General features: G+C 43.4%; 1 protein-coding gene across 1 annotated transcript; it reads left to right on the top strand.

Moving 5' to 3' along the window:
- The first annotated feature begins 14200 nt into the window (after positions 1 to 14200).
- Positions 14201 to 15047, top strand: LOC100764366 (seminal vesicle secretory protein 6-like). The gene is made up of 3 exons (XM_027423249.2): positions 14201 to 14276; positions 14743 to 14808; positions 14893 to 15047. Exons 1-3 carry the CDS (start codon positions 14201 to 14203, stop codon positions 15045 to 15047), a joined length of 297 nt encoding a protein of 98 aa, XP_027279050.1.
- Positions 15048 to 23589: the final 8542 nt, after the last annotated feature.

The following is a 23589-nucleotide window of genomic DNA, read 5'->3' as shown; positions in this document are numbered from 1 at the left end:
TTGTGAATAAGGAGGTAAATGAGTCCCAAGGACCATCCTTGTTTGTGATGCAGGAAGTGTGAAAAGGGTGCACTGGGGTGGTGTGGAATCAGTCCCAGGAAATATTTGTTCTATCAGGAGAGACAGCTGCAGCTTTGGGAGGAAAATGGTGTAACCTGCATGTTTGCCTCAAGGGGCTCTTTGTGTGAAGAGCAGGAAAGCAATAGAATCTGGTCCCAGTGACCCATAGTGGCTAATACCCCAAGGCCATAATTGGGTCCAAACAGACAAGAGACCTGGTCACTCTGGCTCCTGACTGCTGATCTTAACTAATGTGCATCACCATCTATGTCCTCTCTCTATAGGAGTCACCTGACCTGTGTGAATTGTGATGTCTTCAAGATACAGACTCCCCTGTTGTCCTGGGTCCTCTTGCACAGATGCCATGACCCACTCACACTTTTGCTCCTGGGGCTTCTAAACTTGAAGCATCTTCACACCAATGTTCTCTAGTAAGGAGATTTTTCCTGACACCCTTTGCTTTCAAGGATTGAAATCTCCAAGTTCCTACTAATTTTGGAGCTTGGATGGCATCCCTTCAAATGACAGTCCCAAACTGAAAGGATAACATTCTTGTAGCATTACAGTTAATAGAAAACAAGTGTTTCCCAATAAAGACATCATTTTGGCATCAATTACTTTTTAATATGTTTATGTGTTATGATTATGCATATAAGTGTGTGTGTCAGTGGATGTTCATGCCTGTAAGTGTATGCCTATGGAGTTCAGAAGATAACTTTTGGGATCTGATTTTTTTCCTCTTCTGTAGAGTTCAGGGATTGAAGTCAGGTCATTGGTTTTAAGAGCAAGTGCTCTTACCCATTGAAGCTCCTGTTGACATATCCTCTGCTCTTGCCTATTTAAAACTATTGTTCCCTTCCAGCTTAGGTGTTTGGAGGGCACAGCTCTAAGTGACAATTCCAATCACGGTTAATAGCAGCTACAGCCATATATCTAGATCTGTGTCTAGAAATGCAACATTAAAAAAACAAGTGACAACTCTCCAGTCACCCTGTGCACATACTGAGCACAACTCCCTCGGCCCCGCCCCTTGTGACTTATTAGTGAGATTTCAGAAATCACCTACGGCAAAATGTCAGGTGAACTGTACTTTGACACGCCATAGAGAGTTCCCTGATATACAGACACCCTCATGTTCATTGGCGGCACTACCTCACTCTTGTGTCTAGAGTATTTTCTTCTCTTACAGCTTCCTTTCAGAAGCAAATATCTCTCATATGTTAAGGCTCTACAACCCCAGCACGACAGTATGTTAAGCAATCACTGTGGATGGACAGAACGAAAGACTGAATGTAATATTTGGAAAGGATGACAACTTTGCTGCCTGAATGACCTACTTTCCAGTGTCTAAGGCAAATTCTTTAGGAACAGAAGATAACACAGGAGAGTAAAGATGATCTTCCAGGTCCAGCTCAGCCACAGGAACATCTTCAGTTAAATCCGTCTCTGTCTCTAGGCATGAGTCTACTGTCTGTACATGGGAAAGTGCAGACAGAAATCCTCAACTCCATTTCATATCTGTTGGCTAAAATGAGGTAGGGCTGACCTGCTGCTGTGATGATATGACAGGAATTAAACTAATTTGTTTATTCATGAGTGTGTGTGAAGTTTGTGAGAGCAAAAGGATGGCTCTCAATGTGGTCAAATATGGACACACCTGCCTGTGACCCCACAAGCCCAGCACCACTATCCCTTTGATTTTAGAAAATAGAATCCCTCTAGTTCTGAACAGAAAGTAGTAACTGCTTTGCTATGAGTTTCTGGGACTTAGCTACCATCTCTATGTACACACTGAATTGGAAGAGCATAGAAATGGAGGATTATCCAAGCTTTAGAACATAACAACATTGGTTCTTCTGAGGTCTAGAAATCTGTGGGCTGTGAGCGTGTCTTTTCTTGTAATTTCCCCCACTGAAAGTTACAATTGCAAGTAAATTCCATGTATAGGTAATACTTTGTGATATTTTTCAGATATAGCCAAGGGTAGAATAAGGTAGATTTTTAAAGGTTTGGCCATAGAATCACCACATTTTCCATGTGGTGAGGGCACATAGTAGAAGTCAGAATGGAGACTGTTGCAAGTTAAATTACAGTCCCTCCCAAATGAAATGCTGATTTCTAAACTCTGGCCACTCAAAATATGAGAGTATTTAGAAGCAGAATCCTCGAGATCATTTACACTCACCCAAATCTGATCACAGAGTAGTTCTACTCACAGCCAGTCATAACTGGAATCCTCTAATCTTCCTTTTTACTGTTTTCGAATTTCATACATGCATATAATAATTTTGATTAAATCCACTGCCCTTTCCATTTCTCCCAGTTTCTCTTCTATCCCCTTACTACTTTTTTACCTTCCCAACTTTATGTGTCATTTAAAAAAAATCCACTGAGTCAACTTAGCATGCCCAGGTGTAGGATGATCTCCTGGAACATGGGTTGGCTCTTGGGGCTACATCCCTGAGGAAAACGTATTCTCCCTCTCCCAGCAGGCATAAATTGACAGCAGTTGTTTATATACATAGGTATCATAGTATCATGTATACAAGCAACAGTGGGTATCATGACATCTGTGCTGAGATTTTGGCCAGTTTGATTTTATGCATGCAGTCACAGCTGCTGTGAGTTTCAGTGTACAACAGCACTGTCATGTCCAACAAACACTGTTTCACTGCAGAATCTGCCTTTAGCTTTTATCATCATTACTGTCCCTTCTTTCACGATGATCTCTGGGCCTTGAGGAGAGGGAGTGAGACATAACAGTTCTACTTAGAGATGAGCACTAAACGATTTCTTATTTCCTTTGTGCTGGTCATCTGTGAATCTCTGTGTTAATTGTAGTCTATTGTAAAAAAAAAATAAAGCTTCTCTACTGAGGTTTGAATGATGCACTGGCCTATGCATATAAAGAAATCTGGGTGCTGTTTATTAGTATGTCCATTTAGCAGAATGATCATGTAAGGTTCTTCCCCAGAGCCTATGATCTAGCCAGACATGGGTTTTGAGAACAGTTAATTGTGCAAGGCATGAGCCTTCCTTTCTCACTGCATCCCTTTGTGTCAGCCACCAGTACACAAAGACGCTCTCTACCTAGAAGCCCATTGGCCATGCCAGTGTGGGAATCAGGTAGGTGATCTACATTTTCCTTCCAGTCCTCCATTCAAACTCGCAAGTCTCATACCCAGCCCTGCAGCAGAATACCTTCAGGGGGCTGTACTCCCTCTCTGACTCAACTCCCTGGGAACTCCATTGTAACCATGAGTTTTCTGGCCCTGTAGGTCCCCAGGCCCTTGAGCCCCAAATGAACACACGGATGCTATATTAATTATAAAGCTGTTGGCCGGTGGCTTGGGCTTCTTATTGACTAGCTCTGTCTTAATTATTAACCCATAACTACTAACCTATGTATTTCTACATGGCTTTATCTTACAGGAGAATGCCTGACTCATGTTCTCTCTTCCCGGGCTCACATGACTACTCCTGTCTACCTGTATTTCCCAGAATTCTCCTCCTCTGGTAGCTCTGCCTATCCTTCCTTCCTGGCCACTAGCCACACAGTGTTTTATTCATCAACCAATAAGAGAAACATATATACACAGAAGGACATCCCCCCCATCACTCCATAAAACCTTGAAGCTCATGCAGTTTTCCTCTTCTGTGTCAGCTCCTGCCCCAATACCTAAAAACATCCAAGACCCCAGTGGAACACCTAGCAGGGACAAACAAGTACTTACGAGGCAACCTACAGCCTCCAGAACCGTACTCATCCCAAACACAGATGCCTAAATACTAGTGCAAAAACACAATCACTAACACTAAACAGACAATATGTCTCCACTAATACCCATCAACACTTCTACAGTACACCCTGAGAAATGTTACATAGCGGAAGCACAAGACGATGACTTCAAAATAGTGATTATGAATGTTTTCAGGGACCTCAAAGACGATATGAATGAATCCCTCAGTGAAGTCTGTGATGACACAAACAAACAGTGGGATGAAAACACTGTAAGACATAAAGTAGAAATAGAACCACTAAAGAAAACCCAAACTGAGGTATGACTGGAAATGAAAATTTGAGGAAGTCAAACAAAAGCCTCAGAGGTGAACCTTACCAAGAGAGTACATGTTGTAGAAAGGAGACTCTCAGGTGTGAAAGAAAAGATGAAAGAAACTGTTACTTCAGCCAAAGAAAATGTTACATCTAAAATAATCCAGACACAAAACATCCAGGAAATTTGGAGCACTATGAAAATACCAAATCTACGAATAATAGGAATAGAACAGGGAGGGAAAAGTCAAATGCACAGAAAATAATTTTCAGCAAAATCACAGAAGAAATTTCCCTAACCTAAAAAAAAGGAGTTGCTTATCAAGGTAAAAGAAACATATAAAAGTTTTACAGCCACTTTGGAAATAAGTATGGCAGTTTCTCAGAAAATTGGGAATCAGTCTACCTCAAGAGCCAGCAATACCACTCTTGGGCACATACCCAAAGGATGCATACTCACACCACAAGGAAATTTGTTCAACTATGTCCATAGCAGCATTATTTGTAATAGACAGAATCTGGAGGCAACCTAGATGCCCCTCAACTGAAGAATGGATAGAGAAAATGTGGTACATGTACACAGTGGAGTATACTCAGTGGTAAAAAAAAATGACATCTTGAAATTTGCTGGAGTAGATGGGGAGATGGTGGGGAGAGTGGCAGAATTGGAGGGAGAGGGAACTGGGATTGGCATGTAAAATAAGATTTTTTAATTTTAATTAAAAAAGAAATTTGCAGGAAAATGGGTGGAACTAGAAGAAACCATCCTGAGTGAGGCAACATAGACACAGAAAGAGAAACACCATATGTACTCACTCATAAGTGGGTATTAGACATAAAACAAAGGATAACCAGCCTATAGTCCACAGCCCCAGAGAAGCCAGAAAATAAGGAGGACTGTAAGAGAGACATACATGGATCCCCCCACCCCTAGAAGGGGAAATAGACAAGACCTCCTGATTAAATTGTGAGCATGTGGGGAGGGTGGTAGGAGAGTGAGGAGAGGAGAAGTGGGGAGGGAGAGAGAGCATGAGGGATTGGGAAGATCGAATTGGGGGAAGGACAGAGAGGGAGAGCAAGGAAAGAGATACCTTGATAAAGGGAGCCATTATGGGGTTAACAAGAAACCTGGCACTAGGGAAATTTCCAGAAATCCACAAGGATGACCCCAACTAAGAATCTAAGCAATAGTGGAGAGAGTACCTTAACTGCCCTTCCCCTGTAATCAGATTGATGACTGTATTAATTACCATCATACAGCCTTCATCCAGGAACTGATGGAAGCAGATATAGAGATCCACACCTAAGAGTGGGCTAAACACCTGGAGTCCAGTTGTAGAGAGGGAGGAGTGATGAGCAAAGAGGTCAAGACCATGTTGGGGAAACCCACAGAAACAGCTGACCCAAGCAAGTGGGAGCTCACTGACTCTAGACTGACAGCTGGGGAACCTGCCTAAGACTGAACATGGGTGTCAGTCTATGGGGCCTCTGGCAGTGGAAGCAGCATGAACTGGCTTTCTGGAGCCCATTCCCTATGGAGGGACACATTGCTCATCCTAGATACGGGGTGGGGGAGGCCCCCCACACGGGGAACACATTGGTCCTGCCCCAAATAATATGACAGACTTTCATGATCCCCCATGGGAGCCTCACCCTCTCTGAGGAGTGGATGGGGGAGAAGGTGAGGGGAGTGGGAAGACGGGAGGGAGAGCAACCTGGGATTGGTATGTAAGTTAAGATTGTGTTTTTTAGCAATGGAATCTTGAAATTTGCAGGCAAATGGATGGAACTAGAAGAAACCCTCCTGAGTGAGGTAACCCAGTCACAAAAAGACAAAGATGGTATGTACTCACTCATATATGAATTTTAGACATAGACCAAAGGATTACCAGCCTACAATCCTCTTCACCAAAGAAACTAGGAAACATGAAGGACTCTAAGGGAAAAATTCATGGACCCCAGGAATGGGAAGGGACAGGAACTCCTGAGATAATTGGGAGCATGAGGGTAGGGGGGAGGGAACTGACAGAATGAGAGGAGGAGGAGTGGAGAGGAGGAAACAGAGGAGCAGAAATATTGAGTTGGGGGAAGAATAGAGGAGAGCAGGATGAGAGATACCATATTAGAGGGAGCCATTATAGGTCCAAGGAGAGATCTGGCGCTAGGGAGATTTTCAGAGACCTACAAGGATGACACGAACTGACAATCTAGGCAATGGTGGAGAGGATAACCTAAATGCCCTTCCCCTATAATGAGACTGATGACTATTTTTTATGCCATCGTAGGAGCCCTCATCCAGTGCCTGGTGGAAGCAGAGGCAGACACCCACATATACACACTGAACTGAACTCTGGTGGAACTTAGTTGCAGAGAGGGAGGAATGAAGATCAAAGGAGTTGGTACCAGGCTAGTGAAACCCACAGAAACAGCTGGCCTGTACAAGGCGGAGCACATGGACCCCAGACTGCTGTCTGGGAGGCCATCACAGGACGGATCCAGACCCCTGAACATGGATTTTAATTACGATGCCTCTGCACTCTAGGGGGCCCCTGGTAGTGGATTAGTATTTTTCCCTGGTGTAAGAAGGGACTTTGAGAGCCCATCCCATGTGAAGAGATGCACTCTCAGCCTGGACACATGGGGGAGGGCCTAGGCCCGGCCCAAGATGAGGTGGTGGACTTTGGGGAGCCCCCATCGAAGGCCCTACCCTGCCTAGGGAGTGGAGGGTGGATGGGTTGAGGAGTAGGTGGGGGATAGGAGGTAGGGGTAGGGGGGGAGAGGAGGGAGAGGGAGAAAGGATTGACATGTGAAGCAAGCTTGTTCCTAATTTGAACTAATAAAAAAAAGCATAGTGTGTGACATGAGGTTATAATAATCTTGATTCATAGTATTTGTATCCACAGATACAATAAGCATAAACTTGCCAGTATGTTTTCTCTTTCAAATGACATTATTTATGTCATTGTTAATCCTAAGATTTAATAAAGTGTTGAGAAGCCCTTTAAAAAAAAGATTGTGTTTTTAAAAAGAAAATAAACAGGAATCTACAAAGATGAACCTAGCTAAGACTCCTAGAAATAGTGCATACATAACCTGAACTGGCCATCTCCTGTGACCAGATTGGTGCCTAGCCCAATTGTCCATCGGAGAGGCACCACTCAGCAACTGATGCAAAAGAGACGTAGACCCACAGCCAAACATTAGGTGTAGTTCAGGGAACCCTTTAGAAGACAGGGAGAAAGGATTGCAGGAGCCAGAGGGGTCAAGGACACCACAAGAACTCACAGAATCAATTAACCTGGGCTCATAGGGTCTCACAGAGACTAAACCGACCACCAGGGAGCTTTATGGGACTGACCGAGGCACTCTGTGTATATGTGACAGTTGTGTAGCTTCCTCCTCTTGTGCGACTCCTAGCGATCGGAACAGGGACTGTCTCCAACTCTTTTATTGGCTTTTGGGACACTACTCATACCGGGTCCCTTTGCTCAGCCTTAATACGTGGGGAGGAGTTTAGCATTACTATAACGTAGTCTGCCATGTTTAGTTGATACTCATGAGAGACCTACCCTTTCCTAAACAGAAATGGAGGAGGAGCTGATTGGGGGATGGGAGCAAAGGGATGTTGGGGAGGAAATGGGAGGAGAGGAGGGAGGGGAAACTGCAACCCAGATGTTAAATAAATAAATGTATGAAAAGAGATGAAAGCAAATAAATTAATTTTTAAAATAGGGTACAGATCTAAAGCAGAGATTCTCAAAAGAGGAAACACAAATGGCTAAGAATCACTGAAAAAAATGTTCGACATCTTTAGTCATCAGGGAAATGCAAATCAAAATGACTTTGAGATTTCACTTTACACCAGTCAGAATGGCCAAGACTAATAAGACAAATGGCAGCCCATGCTGAGGAGGCTGTGGGATAAGGAGACAGTCATCCATTGGTGGTGGGAGTGCAAACTTGCAGCCACTATGGAAATCAGTGTGGCGATTCCTCTGCAAGCTGGGACTAGATCTACCACAAGATCCAGATATGTCACTCTTGAGAACATTGCCAAAGGACTCTATATTCTATTACAGAGACACTTGCTCACCCATGTTCATTGCTGCTCTATTCCTAATAGCCAGAAAATGGAAACTGCCTAGATGACCATCAGCAGAACTATGTAAATAAAGAAAATGTGGTACATTTATGTAATATAAATGTTTTAGAGCTAAATCATTAAATTTGCATGTAAATGGATGGATCTAGAAAAAAAATCCTCCTGAGTGAAGTAATCCAGACCTAAATAGGGAAATATACATGCATTTACTTATATGTGGGTGTTAGGTGTTAAGTCTTGAATAAGTAGGCTACAATCAGTACAATCATAGATGCTTGGTATGGAGTAAGGTATTCATGGGGAGGAAAGGCTCTTCCAAGGAAGGGAAATAGAATATATAATGGGGGGATGGGGAGCAGGGAGGCTGGAATGGGAAGACAAAATGGTAAAGGGGAGGGGAAAGACAGGTAAGGGAAGAAACACAGGGAAGGACAGCTAAATCTGAATGTCATTTGAGGGTTCCTAAGGAAACCTAATACAATAGAAACTTCTTAAAATACACACATATATAAAAGAAACCTAAATTGTCCCCACCTGGAGGACATCAACCTGGGGCAAGAGAGTCAGGGATAGGGAATGGGGACAAGAGATGCAGAAAGAACGACCACAAGACAGGATTCTGATCAAGTGGCAAACTTTACTTTTCTCAGGCTAGCTTATATAATCAGGATATGGGGAGGCACAGAATGGGTTGTTTGTGCACCAGGTGTTGGTATAGGCAGGATATTAGGAAGCCACAAAGAGGATGTTTGGCAGGGTAAAGAGTTCATGAGTAAGAGGTCCAGGGAGGGTTGCCTAGGTGACTGAGCCTGTGGGTGGAGGACTGGGTTGTTTCTTTTCTTGAGCTGAGGTTCTAAGGAGCTGCTATGTAAAGGTTAACTATGTAGTCTGCCAAGCATGACCTAGGATCTCATGCCCAGCCCTGAGATTTGGCCCCCAACACTAAATGGAATCACCAAATAATAGGAGAGGCAAAGCCCTATTTAGACACCTCTCACCACGAAATGAAACCTCCAGTAATAGAAATGGGCTGAATCTAATTGAGTTGTTAGTCAAAGGGGTCCCATAGAACCTTCCCAAACAACCCAGGTTATTGCCAAGGCTATGGTTGCTCTCTGCAAATCGATGGTAAGGCCCGATTGCTGAAGACAACACCTACATATCTCATTGAACATGGAGAAGTCAAGATGTTGCCTACCTAAAGCCTTCAACCATACTACTAGAGTTCATGGCACTGGAGAGTGCTCTGCGTGCTGCCAGAGGAGAAAGGTCAATACCCAAAGAGTTACAAACCCTTCAGTCTACAATGGTGACCGGCTGGCATCATATGCTTGTACAACAGTGGCACAAAGGTTGTAGGAGTAATAATTCACTATTGGATTTAAGGTCCACTCCATGAGATGTAACCCATCCCCAGCACTGCTCACGTGGCTAAGAATCGGATACTAGATTGGCCATGGACATAGGAGAAAACCAAATGCTATGATGACCAATAACTCATAACGAAGAATTCCATGCCTGGCACTGCAATTTTCTTTAGTAACCTGTATCTTCTGGGGACAGCATTGTCCACAAATGCAGGATACCTACCGCAGAGACACGTGTACATTGGCCTTGCAGCCCTATTCACAATGGCAAAACTGTGGAAGTGGCCCAGATGTCTACCAACAAATGATTGGCTAGTACATAATATGGTTTCATTCAATCACAAAGAGAGTAAAATTATGTCATTTCTAATAAGAGAGAGGGGGACACAGAGAGAGAGAGAGAGAATTGAACTAGTCAACTATCACTGTTAAGTGAAATAAGCCAGACTTATAAAGATAGATATATGCTTTCTCTTGTATGAGAAATCTTGTGTGTGTGCATGTATGTGTTTGTGTGCGTGTGGGTGAGCACAGGGACACTAGGGTGAAGGAAGGCAAGCAGTAAGAGGTGGAAGAGAACAAGACAGGGTAATGGAGGCTGAGTATGACCTAAGTACATGAAGTGCATGTAGGGAAATGTCACAATGAAATCCACTCTCTCGTACTGTGCTGAAGAAAGAACATAGATAACAACAAATCATCGAATCTGAGATAGGAGAGCTATGTAGTATCCCCAGGAGTCTGTCTAATCTTTTTCCATTGCCCTCCAGCCGGCTTTGGAGATTAGGCTGAGAGGGTGGGTAACTAACATTGATCACAGAGCCTTGTGACATCAGCACTTTCTACATGCCAAGAACTATTTCTTACTGAGCTTAATAATAAAAAAGATAGGATAATGCTGATCTCATTTATGGCTCAGAGAACAAAGTCCTTGTCCAATCCTCTGAACCAAAGACGGAGATAGCAAAAAGGAGATTAAGATTGGAAAAAGAAAGCAAAATATAACAAACAAAAATCAGAAATGCAAAACTAACAGCATGCCATTTTAAGAGAAGAATTCAAGGAAATTTGGAAAAAGCATCTTAACGGGGGATGTCCTGGTGGGACAAGAAAAGCCAGCAACACATCTCAACATAGAAAATTAATGTACCGATAAAGATGAGGCCCATGGCGTAAAAAGAAAAGGGGTATCTGGTGGAGAATGAGTCATAGACATGGTGTCTTTGTGCTGGAAGGAAGAAGTCAGCCTGAAACAATGAACAAGGGAAATTGAGAGAGATTGAAAGCCAAAATTATCAAGTACTGATAATACTAGCTGGGCAACAATGCAAGATACAGAAATCAAAGGGATCAAACTACCCCCATTTGCAGAACACATGATACTATACATTAGAGATCCCAAAAGTTCTACCATAAAATGTCTACAAATGACAAACTATCCTAAAATTAACATGAAACCACAAAGAACCCAGATAGCCAAAACAATCTGAACCAAAAAACAGTGCTAGAAGATTACAATTCCAGATCTTAAACTGTATTACAGAGCCACAGCAATAAAAATAATAGAGTAGTGGTACAAAAACTAGAAGTGGAGACTAATGGAACAAAATAAGGACCCAAATAGGAGCACACATAATTTGACAAAGATGCCAAAATGTAAGCTGGAGAAAAGAAAACATCTTCAACACATAGCTCTGGGAAAAGCAGAGACCCACCTGCTTCAGGATCTTCTGACTTTCAAAGTTTCCACTGTTATCCAATGAGTTGTCCTTTATATTGTGACTTGCAGTCTTTCTCTCACAGTTTTCAATACACTTTCTCTGTTATGTATACTTAATGTTTTAACTACAATATGCAATGGAAATTCTGTTTTCTGTTTTTTTCTATTTGAAGCTCTATGTGATTCTTGTATCTCTATGGGGTGTGTCTTTCTTTAGTTTGGGGAAGTTTTCTTCTACGATCTTGTTGAAGATCTGGCCTATGCCATTGACTTTGAATTCTCCTCCTTGTATTATTCAGGGTTCTCTAAAGGAACAGAACTTATGGAATGAACATACACACACACACACACACACACACACACACACACACAGAGAGAGAGAGAGAGAGAGAGAGAGAGAGAGAGAGAGAGAGAGAGAGGCTTACAGTCTGTGATCCAGTTAGTCTAATAATGGTTGTCTACCAATGGAAGGTCCAAGAATCCAAAAAGACTGAATCCAGAATTCAGTCCAATAGGCTGGTTATCTCAGCTGGTCTTCAGAATATGTCAGAATCCTGAAGAAGTTTGGTCTAATGCCTGTGAAGGAATGGACCTGCCAGCAAGGAGGCAGAGTGAAAAGCTTCTTTCTTCAATGTCCTTTATATAGCCTATCACCAGATTAAAGATGGATCTTCCCACCTCGAAAGATCCAGATTAAGGGGCATCTCTTGGTTGAGCTAGAAACCGAGAACAATGGAAACTCCCAGGAATCTATGAGGGTGACCCTAGATAAGACAGCATCCGAGCCCATTCTTAGAGCTCCTTTGCTGTGCAGTCAGAGAAGGCCAAAAGAGGCTGGTGTACCAGCTGTGGCACCTAGGCTAGATCTGGCTGATTGAAGAAATGGCATGAACAGAGAGGTCAGGGGAGCTCATCAATTAGACTTTGGAGGAAAACACAGGAAGTCTGGGTACCATAGGGGATGGCTGGGTACCAGATGGGATGGCTGGAAGCTACACGGAAGAGACCTGTGTGTGGTTGCAGAACAATTGGAGGGTGGTCAGGTGACTCGGGTGTTGTCTTGCTCTTTACCATTCTGACTGGAGTAAGAAATCTCAAAGTGGTTTTAATTTTCATTTCTCTAATTAATAATGATATTGAACACTTTTAAGATCTTTCTTGGCCATTTTTTATTTTTTATTTTGAAAACTCTCTGGTCTGACAATTGCTCTTTAAAGATATAAAGAATTAAAAATCTAGATATAAAGAAAACAAATAATCAAATTTAAAAATAGGATAAAGATCTAAATAGAGAACTGTCAATAAAGGAAACTCAAATGGCTAAGAAAGACTTAAAGAAATGTTCAACATCCTTGGTCAGCAGGGAAATGCAAATCAAAACTATCTTGAGATTTTATCTTACACCTGTCACAATGGCTAAGATCAATAACAAGAGTGACAACTAATGCTGGTGAGAATATAGAAAAAGGGGAACACTCTTCCATTACTAATGGGAGTGCAAACTTGTACAGCCACTGTGGAAATCAATGAGGCAGGCAGTTCTTCAGGAAGATGTGAATAGATGGGGTGCTGGAACTGGATGATCAAGTGTGGAAGGAGAGGGGAGAGGGAAGTGAGGGAGGGGGTATGGGGAGAGACAGCTAAAATTAAGGGACATTTGAGGGGTAGTATGGGAACCTAATACAGTAGAAGCTTTCTAATATATACACATATGTGAAGGTGATCTAAATGAAATCACTAAATAATGGGACAGACAGTCACAACTGGCTATCACTTGTCACCAAATAAAACTTCAAGTACTGGGATTTGGCTACATTTAATTGAGTTGTTGGCCAAAGGGATCCCATGGGAATCCCCAACAATCCAGGCTGTTGCCAAGACATTAACTTGCTACCCACAAACTGACATCACAGCACCATTGCTGAAGACAACACCTACACAACTCACTGAACATGGAAAAGTTGAGTTGGTACATACTTAGAGCTTTCACCTCTACATTCTAGCATCTTTGGTACTCTGTAAGCTACCAAAAGAAAAAAACAAACACCAAGCCAGTCACAAATGCTTTGATCTATAGTGGTATTCTGACTGCAAGATATGCTAAGGCGGTGGTGCACAAAGATGTAGAAGTAACCAACCAATATCTTATTTGACAAATATCCACTCCACAAGATGCAAACCACACCCAACACTGCTTGGATGACCAAGAACCAGAGATTATATAGCCTAGGGATCTAGAGTAAACCCAAATACTACTGGTCTAAAAATAAAAGAAAAACTCAAACAAAAATATTCCTGACATTCTGTTATATTCCTAGCTCAGTGCTTTGCTCAGTCATTACCAGAGATGCTTCCTCCTGCAGCAAATGAGAATAAATACAGAGACCTTACAGGCAGATATTATGCAGAGAGTGAGAGACCTTGGAGCACTTAGCCCTAAATAGGATGTCTCCAGGAAATTCCTCCCCTCAGGGCTCAGTGCACCCTATGAAAGATGAAGTGAGGAGAGTGTAAGAGCCAGAGGGGTTAAGGATACCAAGGAAACAAAGCCTTCTAAACACAGCTGGGTTGGAAGGCCAATGAAGGCATGATCAAGTCCTGAAGACTCTTGCAGCCTCCAGCCTCTTCCTCACTCTGAACTGGAATAGGTTCTGCAAGTACAGAAATCGCTGTGCGGTGTTCTCAAAGTACAAGGGAGGTTGTCTGGGCTTGCTCTGATGTTGTGTCCTTGCAGAGTTCAAGGGAGCAGTACCAAGACCCCTACTGAGCAGAGACAATGAAGCTGACATTTACAGATAAGAAAGGTCACTGCCTTCCATACCTGTAGGCAAAGCCAGTCAGGAAATATATAAAGGAGAAGCTCAGCTCAGCTCTCAGCCAAGGCCCTTCCTGGCAAGATGAATCCTACCAGCTTCTTCCTCCTTACTTTGCTCCTGGTTCTGGTGACAGAACCAGCGGTGGGGAGACCCCGTGGTGAGTGGCAAGTTTGTTCTGTGGGAAAGGTATTTGAGGAAAATGTTCTCCAAGAGGTCCACCTGGCGTCTACAAAAGGCTATGTTCCTAGGGCTTCCGTTCCTGATGGAAATGGAGTCTTTTTTGAGTCTTACCCACAAGTTTCATGTGACTATCAGTGAAGGGGCAGTCAAAATGTCAGTAAGGAGGGCTGCAGGGGAATGTGGATCATCGGGTAATACAAACATCCTCGTTGTCAATTGTGAGGGGAGTTGAGAGGGCCATTTGACAAGTAGATCATTCCAATTTCTAACTGGACTGAAAGCTCAATGGCTTTGTAGGCAGCAAAACAGCAACAAGGTACATCTGAACACAGGTCCATAACCAGAGCTGAAGCTTGAGCTCTTGACAGTGTCCTGATGCCCAACTAATCCAGAATATACAGAAAGATGGGCAGAGAGAATTAGGCGTGTTTTTCTCTTCACAGAAAGATTTTCACAAACATCTGAAGACCAATCTTCTAGTGAAACCTCTGAAATAACTGCAACAGGGGGTAGCGGGGGATCAACCACTACCCACCATGAATACAGCCGGAGCGAGAGCTCATGGAGTTCCTTTAAACCAAAAAGTCCCCAAGGCAGCCTCACCGAGGAAGTCTATGAGGAACGGAAGTATAAACACACTGGTAACAGTGGTGCCGGTGACAAGATGAGCTTATCTGCAGGGGAACTAGAGCGGTCTTATACAGGGAGAAAGGAAAGGCAACGGTTTGCCCAAGAAATCGGTAAATGATATGGCTATGGACCAGCGGAAGACCTGGACCAATATGAAGGTAAGGTTATTGCTAGGTGAGGGAGACACCTTTCTCAGCCATGCATGAGTACTTCTTGGGCGATTAGGAGTCTGGTTCCCCACCGTGCACACCAAGAGAACTGTGGAGTATGAGCTTTGGGAAGGCGAGGGAAGCACCTGGCAGAGCAGAGAAAGATACCTGAGCTGGGACTGTGTCCTAAATTCCTTCCTTTAGTATGTTTTCAATATATTTCTTTTGTATAAACCACAGAGTAAACGAATTTGAATACGTACCACATGTACAAGCATACGTATCAGGTTGTAATACAAGCTTGTTAATTCTTAGAATTTTGTTTGGCATGAGTTCATTTTGTGCTTATCATGGAACAAAGTGTTACAGTATTGTACTCTTCCCATGTCCACACACCCTGTTAGGATGCATTTATCTCTTTCAAAGACTATGGGTCCGAGAATTAGCTTCGGTTTCCCTCTCAATAAAATAAAGAGATGTGTAAAAAAAAAAAAAAAAAAAAAAAAAAGAGGAGTCCCTATTTGTGACATACTAGAGTTGAAAAGCATCAGTAAATGACAGTAATAAGAACTACAGAAACATGGGTGCCTCCTTTACCCCTTACCCTTTACCCTTTACCCTTTACCCTTTACCCTTTACCCTTTACCCCCCACTGTCACACTTCAATGTTTGTACTATCTTCCTATAGGAGTCGCCTTGTCTGAATGAAGCCTATGATGTCTTCAGGACAGAGACTCCCATAAAGTCCCAGAGACAGTTCGTGGATTTCACTTACTTCTCGTACTTGGTTTTTGAGACTCCTAAACCTAACATGCATTAAAATACTTTCTTTCCAATAAAAAGACAACATTCTGCATCATTTAAGTTTTGGCTCTTGAAATTCCTTGATTCTGCTATATATGGGCCAGGTGGGATTCCTGGAATTAACAGTTTCACCATTACCTTTGAGCTTATGAACAAATTGGGAGCATGGGGGAGGGGGGAGGGAGGGAGGAGAAGGAGGAGGGGAAAAGAGGAGGGGGAGGGGAACATAAGGGATCGGGAAGATTGAGTCGGGGATGAATAGAGAAGAGCAAGAGAAGAGATAGCTTAATAGAGGAGCCATTATAGGTTTAAAGAGAAATCTGGCACCAGGGAAATGTCCAGAGATCTACAAGGATGACACCAACTAACAGTCTAAGCAATAGTGGAGAGGCTACCTGAAATGCCCTTCCCTATATTGAGAATGATGACTACCTTATATGCCATCCCACAGCCTTTATCCAGTGGCTGATGGAAACAGAAACAGAGATCTACAGCTAAGCACTGAGCAGAACTCCTGGAATCCAGTTGCAGAGAGGGAGGAGTGATGAGCAAAGGGGTCAAGACCATGCTGGGGAAACCCACAGAAATAGCTGACCTGAGCTCATGGATCCCAGTCTGACAGCTGGGGAACCATCATAGGACCGACCTAGACCCCCTGAACGTGAGTGTCAGTTGGGGGGCCTGGGCAGTCTATAGGGCCTCTGGCAGTGGAACCAGTATTTATCCCTAGGGTAGGAATGAACTTCAGGAGTCCATTCCCCATGGTGGGATACTCTCTTAGCCTAGCAGGGCCTAGGCCCTCCCTCAAATAACTTGACAGACTTTGATGATTCCCTCATGGAAGGCCTCATCCTCTCTGGGGAGTGGATGGGAGATAGGATGGGGGGTCAGTGGGGGGTCATAGGAAGATGGAGGGAGTGAGAACTGGGATTGGTATGCAAAATAAGATTGTTTCTAATTTAAATAAAATTTATAGAAAAAAAGAACTTTGCAGATGAATTTGGTATCCAAATGCAACAATACTCCTGGAGGACCTGTTGAACTTCTGAGTGAAAACCACATTAGTAAGTTTTTGCCAGCTTGACACAATCCAGAACAGTGGTTCTCAACCTTCCTAATGCTGTGACCCTTTAATACAGTTCTTCATGTTGTGGTGACCCCCAACCATAAAATTAGTTTTGCTGCTACTTTATAACTGGAATTTTGCTACTGTTGTGAATTATAATGTAAATGTTTGATATGCAGGATACCTGATATGCAAGCTCTCATTTGACACCCCACCCCAAAGAGGTTGTAACCCACCAGTTGGGAACCAGGGAGCAGAGAATCTCAATTGAAGAATTATCTCCTTCAGAAGGCCTGGGGGCATGTCTGCAGACATTTCCTTAATTGTTAACTAAGAAGTCCCAACCCACTGAGAACAGCAATATCTCTCAGCTGGCAGGCCTGTGCTTTTTAAGAAAGCAAGCTGAAAAAGCATTCTCAGGGGAAGCAAACCAGCCAGGCTTCCTCCGAGGTCTCTGCTTCAGTCCTGCCTTCAGGTTCCCACCTTGAGTGTGTGCCTTGGCTTCCCTACTGATGGACTCTAACTGTAAGCCAAATAAACCCTTTCTTCCCCAAGTTGAAACAAACAAACAAACAAAAAAACCGTTCCACAATGAAAGGAAGTGACCTTCTTGTGTCATGGTTGTGCACAGTATTCATAAACACTTCCTAAATTCTGAAAGCCCTGAAATTCTGCCGGTCACTGTATGGACCACAGACTCTAAATTAAATCTCCTCTTGACCCTCTTCCTAGTGGGACTTCAAACTGGCCACCTAGGAAATGTCAGATGTCATGTATTCCAATAGACCATGGTAAATTTCTGATGTACTGGTGCCAACAGTCCCACCAGTCCACAGAAGCACATGCTTCCACTTGGTTCAACTATCCTGTTCATGGTAGATATCCCTTTGGGTTCAATGCCCTCAAGTGTGACACAGGCAGTATCTGCATCTTATACAAAGAGAGTGTGCTGAACAATGCCATCTATGGAGACGCACGCCAGAGGACCAAGTGCAAATCCCGATGCACACACACCTGTCTTTGAATATTTAATGAGGCTCCAGGGGATAAATAATTATTCAAAAGTAAGAACATCACAGCCCGATGGATGAGGAGTTTGGTTTCCACATGTGCCACAGGAACACACTTATCTTCAAACAAATCTGTCCTTACTTTCTTTAAAATTAAATCTCCAGGGTCTACATGGGTTTAGTGTTAGTATATTAATTTCAAACCTCATTACAGCATCATGGATAAATAGACAGAGGCCAGGACACTTCTGTGATTCAGCAGACAAACATCACTGGCAGGTTCTTAATCAAGGACATGTTTGATCTTTGTGGAGAGAGGAGAGTGATTCTGGCTGTGAGTAAATGGCTGATGGCCGATGGCCTGTGACATCGTGAGAACAGGGCCTCATGCCCAGAGGCCCAGAGGTCAAAGCCACTGCACTGTGACTCCGGGATTGTAGCCATCTCTATATTTGCACAGCCCTCATAGCTAGTAGTGAAGAGGTTTGGGCTATCACGTAGGTGAACCCAGCAAACAGAAAACTGAAAACAACACTCTTCTGCAGTTTCTGGCAGAAGTTTGAAATCGAGACATGTTTGTGTCATGAGCACATATTTTCCAATGCCTCCCATTGGAATGGGCACTTGTCCTGCATCTGTTCACAGGTGTGCTCTGGAAATACATTGTGTTCTGTGGTGTCACAGTTGCTAAATGGAGGGTACTCTTCTACAGAACTGAAATATCTAGAGAACATATTGATTTAAAGTGGGTGATAGGCTGTGTTGGGTGGTGCACGCCTTTAATCCCAGCACTCAGGAGGCAGAGGCAGGTGGATCTTTGTGAGTTCAAGACCAGCCTGTCTACAAGAGCTAGTTCCAGGATAGCCTCCAAAGCCACAGAGAAACCTTGTCTCGAAAAAATCATAAATAAATAAATAAATAAATAAATAAAATAAAGTGGGTGATAGTTGAAATTTCAATGTGGGGAGGCTTGGGAGAAACTTTGGATAATTTTGGAATAGGCAAAACATGTTTTGCTTTAGGGATAATACGTAATAGCTTCAGGAAGAGGGCAGGCAGTTACAGATTGAATTAAATTTCTTTAAGAATAGATATGTTTATGCCTGTAGCGCACAGTGTGGAAATATGTAGGAAATATAGTCACTCCCACCCAAACCCCACCACAACTCTTCAGTTTCCCAACATCTTCCTCTCAAATTCATTATTTCTCCTCCTCCTCCTCCTCCTCCTCCTCCTCATCTTCTTCTTCATCAGCAACATCACTGTCCTGCTTCTCATCAACACACTGAGTCCCATTAGGCCTTCTGTGTGTATGGGCAGGTAGGACATCAGGCCCTGGAGAATGACCAACCTATTATAGGCAACACTGCTGAAGAGAACTGACTTTGCTTCCAACAGCAGCCGTCAACTGCCAATGTCTCCTCGACTAGTTCATGAGCCCCTCCCCTCTCTTGCTGGAGTGTTTACTGGAGTGATCCCATGCAGGTCTTCTGTTGGCAAGCACAGCTATCATGAATCCATGAAGTCTCTGGTACTGCCGTGTCCAGAAGGCATTATTCTGTAGCACTCTTCCAAGACCTTAGTTTTTACAATCTTTCCACCCGCTCTCCAGTGATGTTCCCTGAAAGCAAGGGATGTGAGTGAGGGGAACATTTATGCCCTGGTTACCCACAAGGAACATTCTCCCTGTAATCTATTCCGCACTAACGCTTCCCTCTGCTTCTAGTGCAAGGCTGTAGCCACCAGCTGCCTATGTAATCTTTTGTTGTGCACATGCACTGTATTCTTTCCCAAGGGTCAGCTTGTGCTCTCTGACATGTAGTCTACATCTAGAAATTCTTAAGGTGTTTCTACTTCTGTATTTAGTGTTTGTTTGCAGGCTCACAAAGTAATTCAGACCTTTCTACCAGCAGTCTGAAATTCACTGGTTATTTGCTACTGGAATATGACATTCACATGCACATTTACCTATGTGTTTGTGAATACTGAGGACCTAATTTTACTGCTAGTTCTACTGGATGTTTACCCTGAGTGGGCTTAGCATGAAGGTCTGGGAAGAAGATGGTCTTGGTAATCAGTCCCAGCCAAGGATCATGATCATGGCTCAAGTGGTTTCTCTACTGGTTTCTCTCCAGATGTCTCCTGAGACTGAGAGGTTCCTGCTTCAGACAATAGACCTGTCCTTTGGATTCAGGAATGAAAGGTAGAGAGGAAGTAAATGTTTATATCCTACTGTTTCTGGGATGCTAAGTGACAAATATACACATTAAGCCACTGTGTATATGACTTTTATGTGAGCCTAACTGTGACACCTAGACTAAGTTCATTCAGTATCAGAGGTGAGTTATAAATTGCTGAGATGCCATTTAAAATCCCACAAAGCCCAACATCCTCTAGCGTTCTGGTGTTGCTGAGGCTTAGAAAGATCAGGGAATGTTGCCCCTCTCATGTCCATGGAGAACAGAACTTTGGTCTGAAAGATGGTATATTGCTGTGATTGTCTGGAATCTAGAAGAGAATCAGAACACAGGGTACCTTGAATTAACAGGGAGGTGAAGAACTTGTTGGAGATGAAAGTACATGCTTCCCTTCCCAGGTACATAGTATCCTAGATACTAGGATACTAGTATACTAGAGCAAGACCAAGTCTAGGTGGGATCCTAAGACCGCTGAGCATTTGGTTCAAAGCCATGCCTCCCAGGGGCCCTTGTAAAACTGTGCTCTGCTTATCTCTTCAAAGTAATGCCTACCTCTTAAAGCTAAAATTGTTGCAAAGTGATTGTGGGAAGTAAATATTGTGAGATAAAAGACGAGGCATGGGCTGGGACATAGAAACTAGATGGCAAATAATCTGATGGAGTAGGCCATTGCAATTTAATGATGGAAGAATTCAGGACCCAGAGATATGAGAGTGTGGGAATTAATCTCTGATCTGCAGGATGACACTGAGAAGTCACCTCCCTCAAAGGGCCTGCACAGTTGACATAAAGCAATGGGAGGAATGACATCTCCCAATATTCATTTTCTTGTCCTTTCTTCCCTTCATGAGGAGTTGGTTGTAGGTCACATTTCTGCCACAACGCTCAGTGGTTATTTGGAGAGAGGGGGTGGAGAGATTGTAAGTTCCAGAAGGAGTAGACATCTACCGTGGAACAGTGTTTTCCGAGCCTGGCAGGACTGTTACCCACGTGAACTCACAGCAGCTGTGACTACGTGATCAAGACATACCCAAGATCAAATCCGTTAAGATGCTAGCATGGGTGGGGAAGGGCCCATGAAGTTCCACCGCTACCTGCGGAGCTCTGGGCCATTGATATCAGCTGGTGGAGGGGGGGTCAGTTTTCTTCAGGGACGTGTCCCCAGAGAGGTCACATGTAGTCCAGCAGATGGGTCAACCCCCAGGCATATACCACATACTGGCAGCAATAAATGGGCTGGGCAGCACTTGGGAGGCAGAGGCAGGCAGAACTTTGTGAGTTCGAGGCCAGCCTGGTCCACAGAGTGAGTTCCAGGACAGCCAGGGCTACACAGAGAAACCCTGTCTTGAAAAACAAAACAAGAAGCAAATGGAGTTGGGAGGGCTATTGGCAGGGAACAGTGGAGGGGCTCAGAGGAAGGAAACATGGGATGGCTTTCATCAGAAACACTGTGTGCATGTTTGAAATTCAAAAACAGTAAAAATTTGAAATAAAATTAAAATAAATAGTTTTAATTTAAATTTTAGCATTTCCAACATAATACTGTATAATGTTGAATACACTGAATACAGTCAAAAACTGTCTGAATACTTTTTTTCTGCTCCTTACCCTCCAACTCATCTCATGTCTCATCCCACTCCCCTTTAAATTTATAACATTTTTTCCATTTTTTTATTTGAATCCCAGTTCCCTCTCCCTCCCCTCCTTCCCTACCACCCCCTCCAACTATAACACTAGCTATCCCATACCCTTTCTGCTCCCCAGGGAGGGTGAGGCCTTCCATAGGGGGTCTTCAGAGTCTGTCATGTCCTTTGGGATAGGGCCTAGGCCCACCCCCGTGTGTCTTGGCTCAGGGAGTATTCCTCTATGTGAAATGGGCTCCCAAAGTACTTATCCTGCTAGGGACAAGTACTGATCTACTACAGGAGGCCCCATGGATTTGCAAGGTCTCCTCACTGACACTCAGGTTCCTGGGGTCTGGATCAGGCCCATGCTGGTTTCCCAGCTATCAGTCTGGGACCAAGAGCTCCCCCTTGTTCAGGTCAGCTGTTTCTGTAGGTTTACCAATCTGATCTTGACCCCTTTGCTCATCAGTCCTCTCTCTCTGCAACTGGATTCCAGTTAAGTTCAGCTGTGGGTGTCTGCTTCTACTTCCACCAGCTGCTGCATAGAAGTCAGTCATCAATCTCATTATCAGGGGAGGATATTTAAGGTAGCCTCTCCTCTGTTGCTTAGATTGTTAGTTGGTGTCATCTTTGTAGATCTCCAGACATTTCCCTAGTGCCTGATTTCTCTGTAAACCTACAATGTCTCCCTGTATTATGGTATCTCTTATCTTGCTCTCCTCTATTTAACATCTTCTTTAACTATATTGTTACTTATATGAATGTGTTTTTTCACATAGAGAGACTAAAAGACAAAACCACATGACCTTTCCTTTAGAAGAAGAAAAAGCCTTTGACAAAATCCAACATCCTTCATGATAAAAGTCCTGGAAAGACTAGGGATACAAGGGACATACCTAAACACAGTGACAGTGATTTAGAGCAAGCCCACATCCAACGTCATACTAAAGGGAGAGAAATCCTAAGCAATTCCACTAAAATCTGGAATAAGACAAGGATGTCCACTCTCTTCATACCTATTCAATGTAGTACTTGAAGTCTTAGCCAGAACATTAGACAACTGAAGTCAAAATGTCCTTATTTGCAATGCGATTTTACACATACATGACCCTAAAGACTCTACCAGGAAACATTTTTTTAAATTGGTTCAAAATAGGAACAAGCTTGTTTCACATGTCAATCCCTTCTCCCTCCCCTCCCCTCACTCCCATCCCTCCTCCCCTACCCCTGACCTACCCCCACCGCATCCACCCTCCACTCCCCAGGCAGGGTGGGGCCCTCAACCGGGGCTCCGACCCAAAGTCCACCACATCATCCTACCAGGAAACTTTTACAGCTAATAAACCCCTGAAACAAAGTAACAAAATACAAAATAAGCATACAAAATCAGTATCCTTCCTATTCACAAATGCTAAACATACTGAGAGATCACAAAAACTCTTCACAATAGCCTCAAAAAAAAAAAAAAAACCCTCAAGATAGCTGTAGCCATGCGAGTGAGTGACTTCAGGACTGAAGAAAGAAATTAAAGAAGACACTAATAGATGGAAAGATATTTCATGTTCATGCATTGGTTAGATTAGCATTGTGAAAAAGGTCTGTCCTAGTTAGGGTTACCACTGCTGTGATGAACACCATCACTGAAGTAACTTGGGGCGGAAGGGGGTTTTGGCTTACACTTCCATATCACTGCTCACCGTCAAAGAAAGTCAGGGCAGGAACCTGGAGGCAGAAACTGACGCAGAGGCCATGGTGGGATGCAGCTTACTGGCTTGCTCCCCACGGCTTTCTCAGCCTATTTCCTTTTA

This window comes from Cricetulus griseus, chromosome 6 (assembly GCF_003668045.3).
Source record: "Cricetulus griseus strain 17A/GY chromosome 6, alternate assembly CriGri-PICRH-1.0, whole genome shotgun sequence".
Lineage (NCBI taxonomy): Eukaryota > Metazoa > Chordata > Mammalia > Rodentia > Cricetidae > Cricetulus > Cricetulus griseus.
The sequence above is the reverse complement of the archived record's forward strand: the minus strand, read 5'-3'. Positions and strand labels throughout refer to the sequence as shown.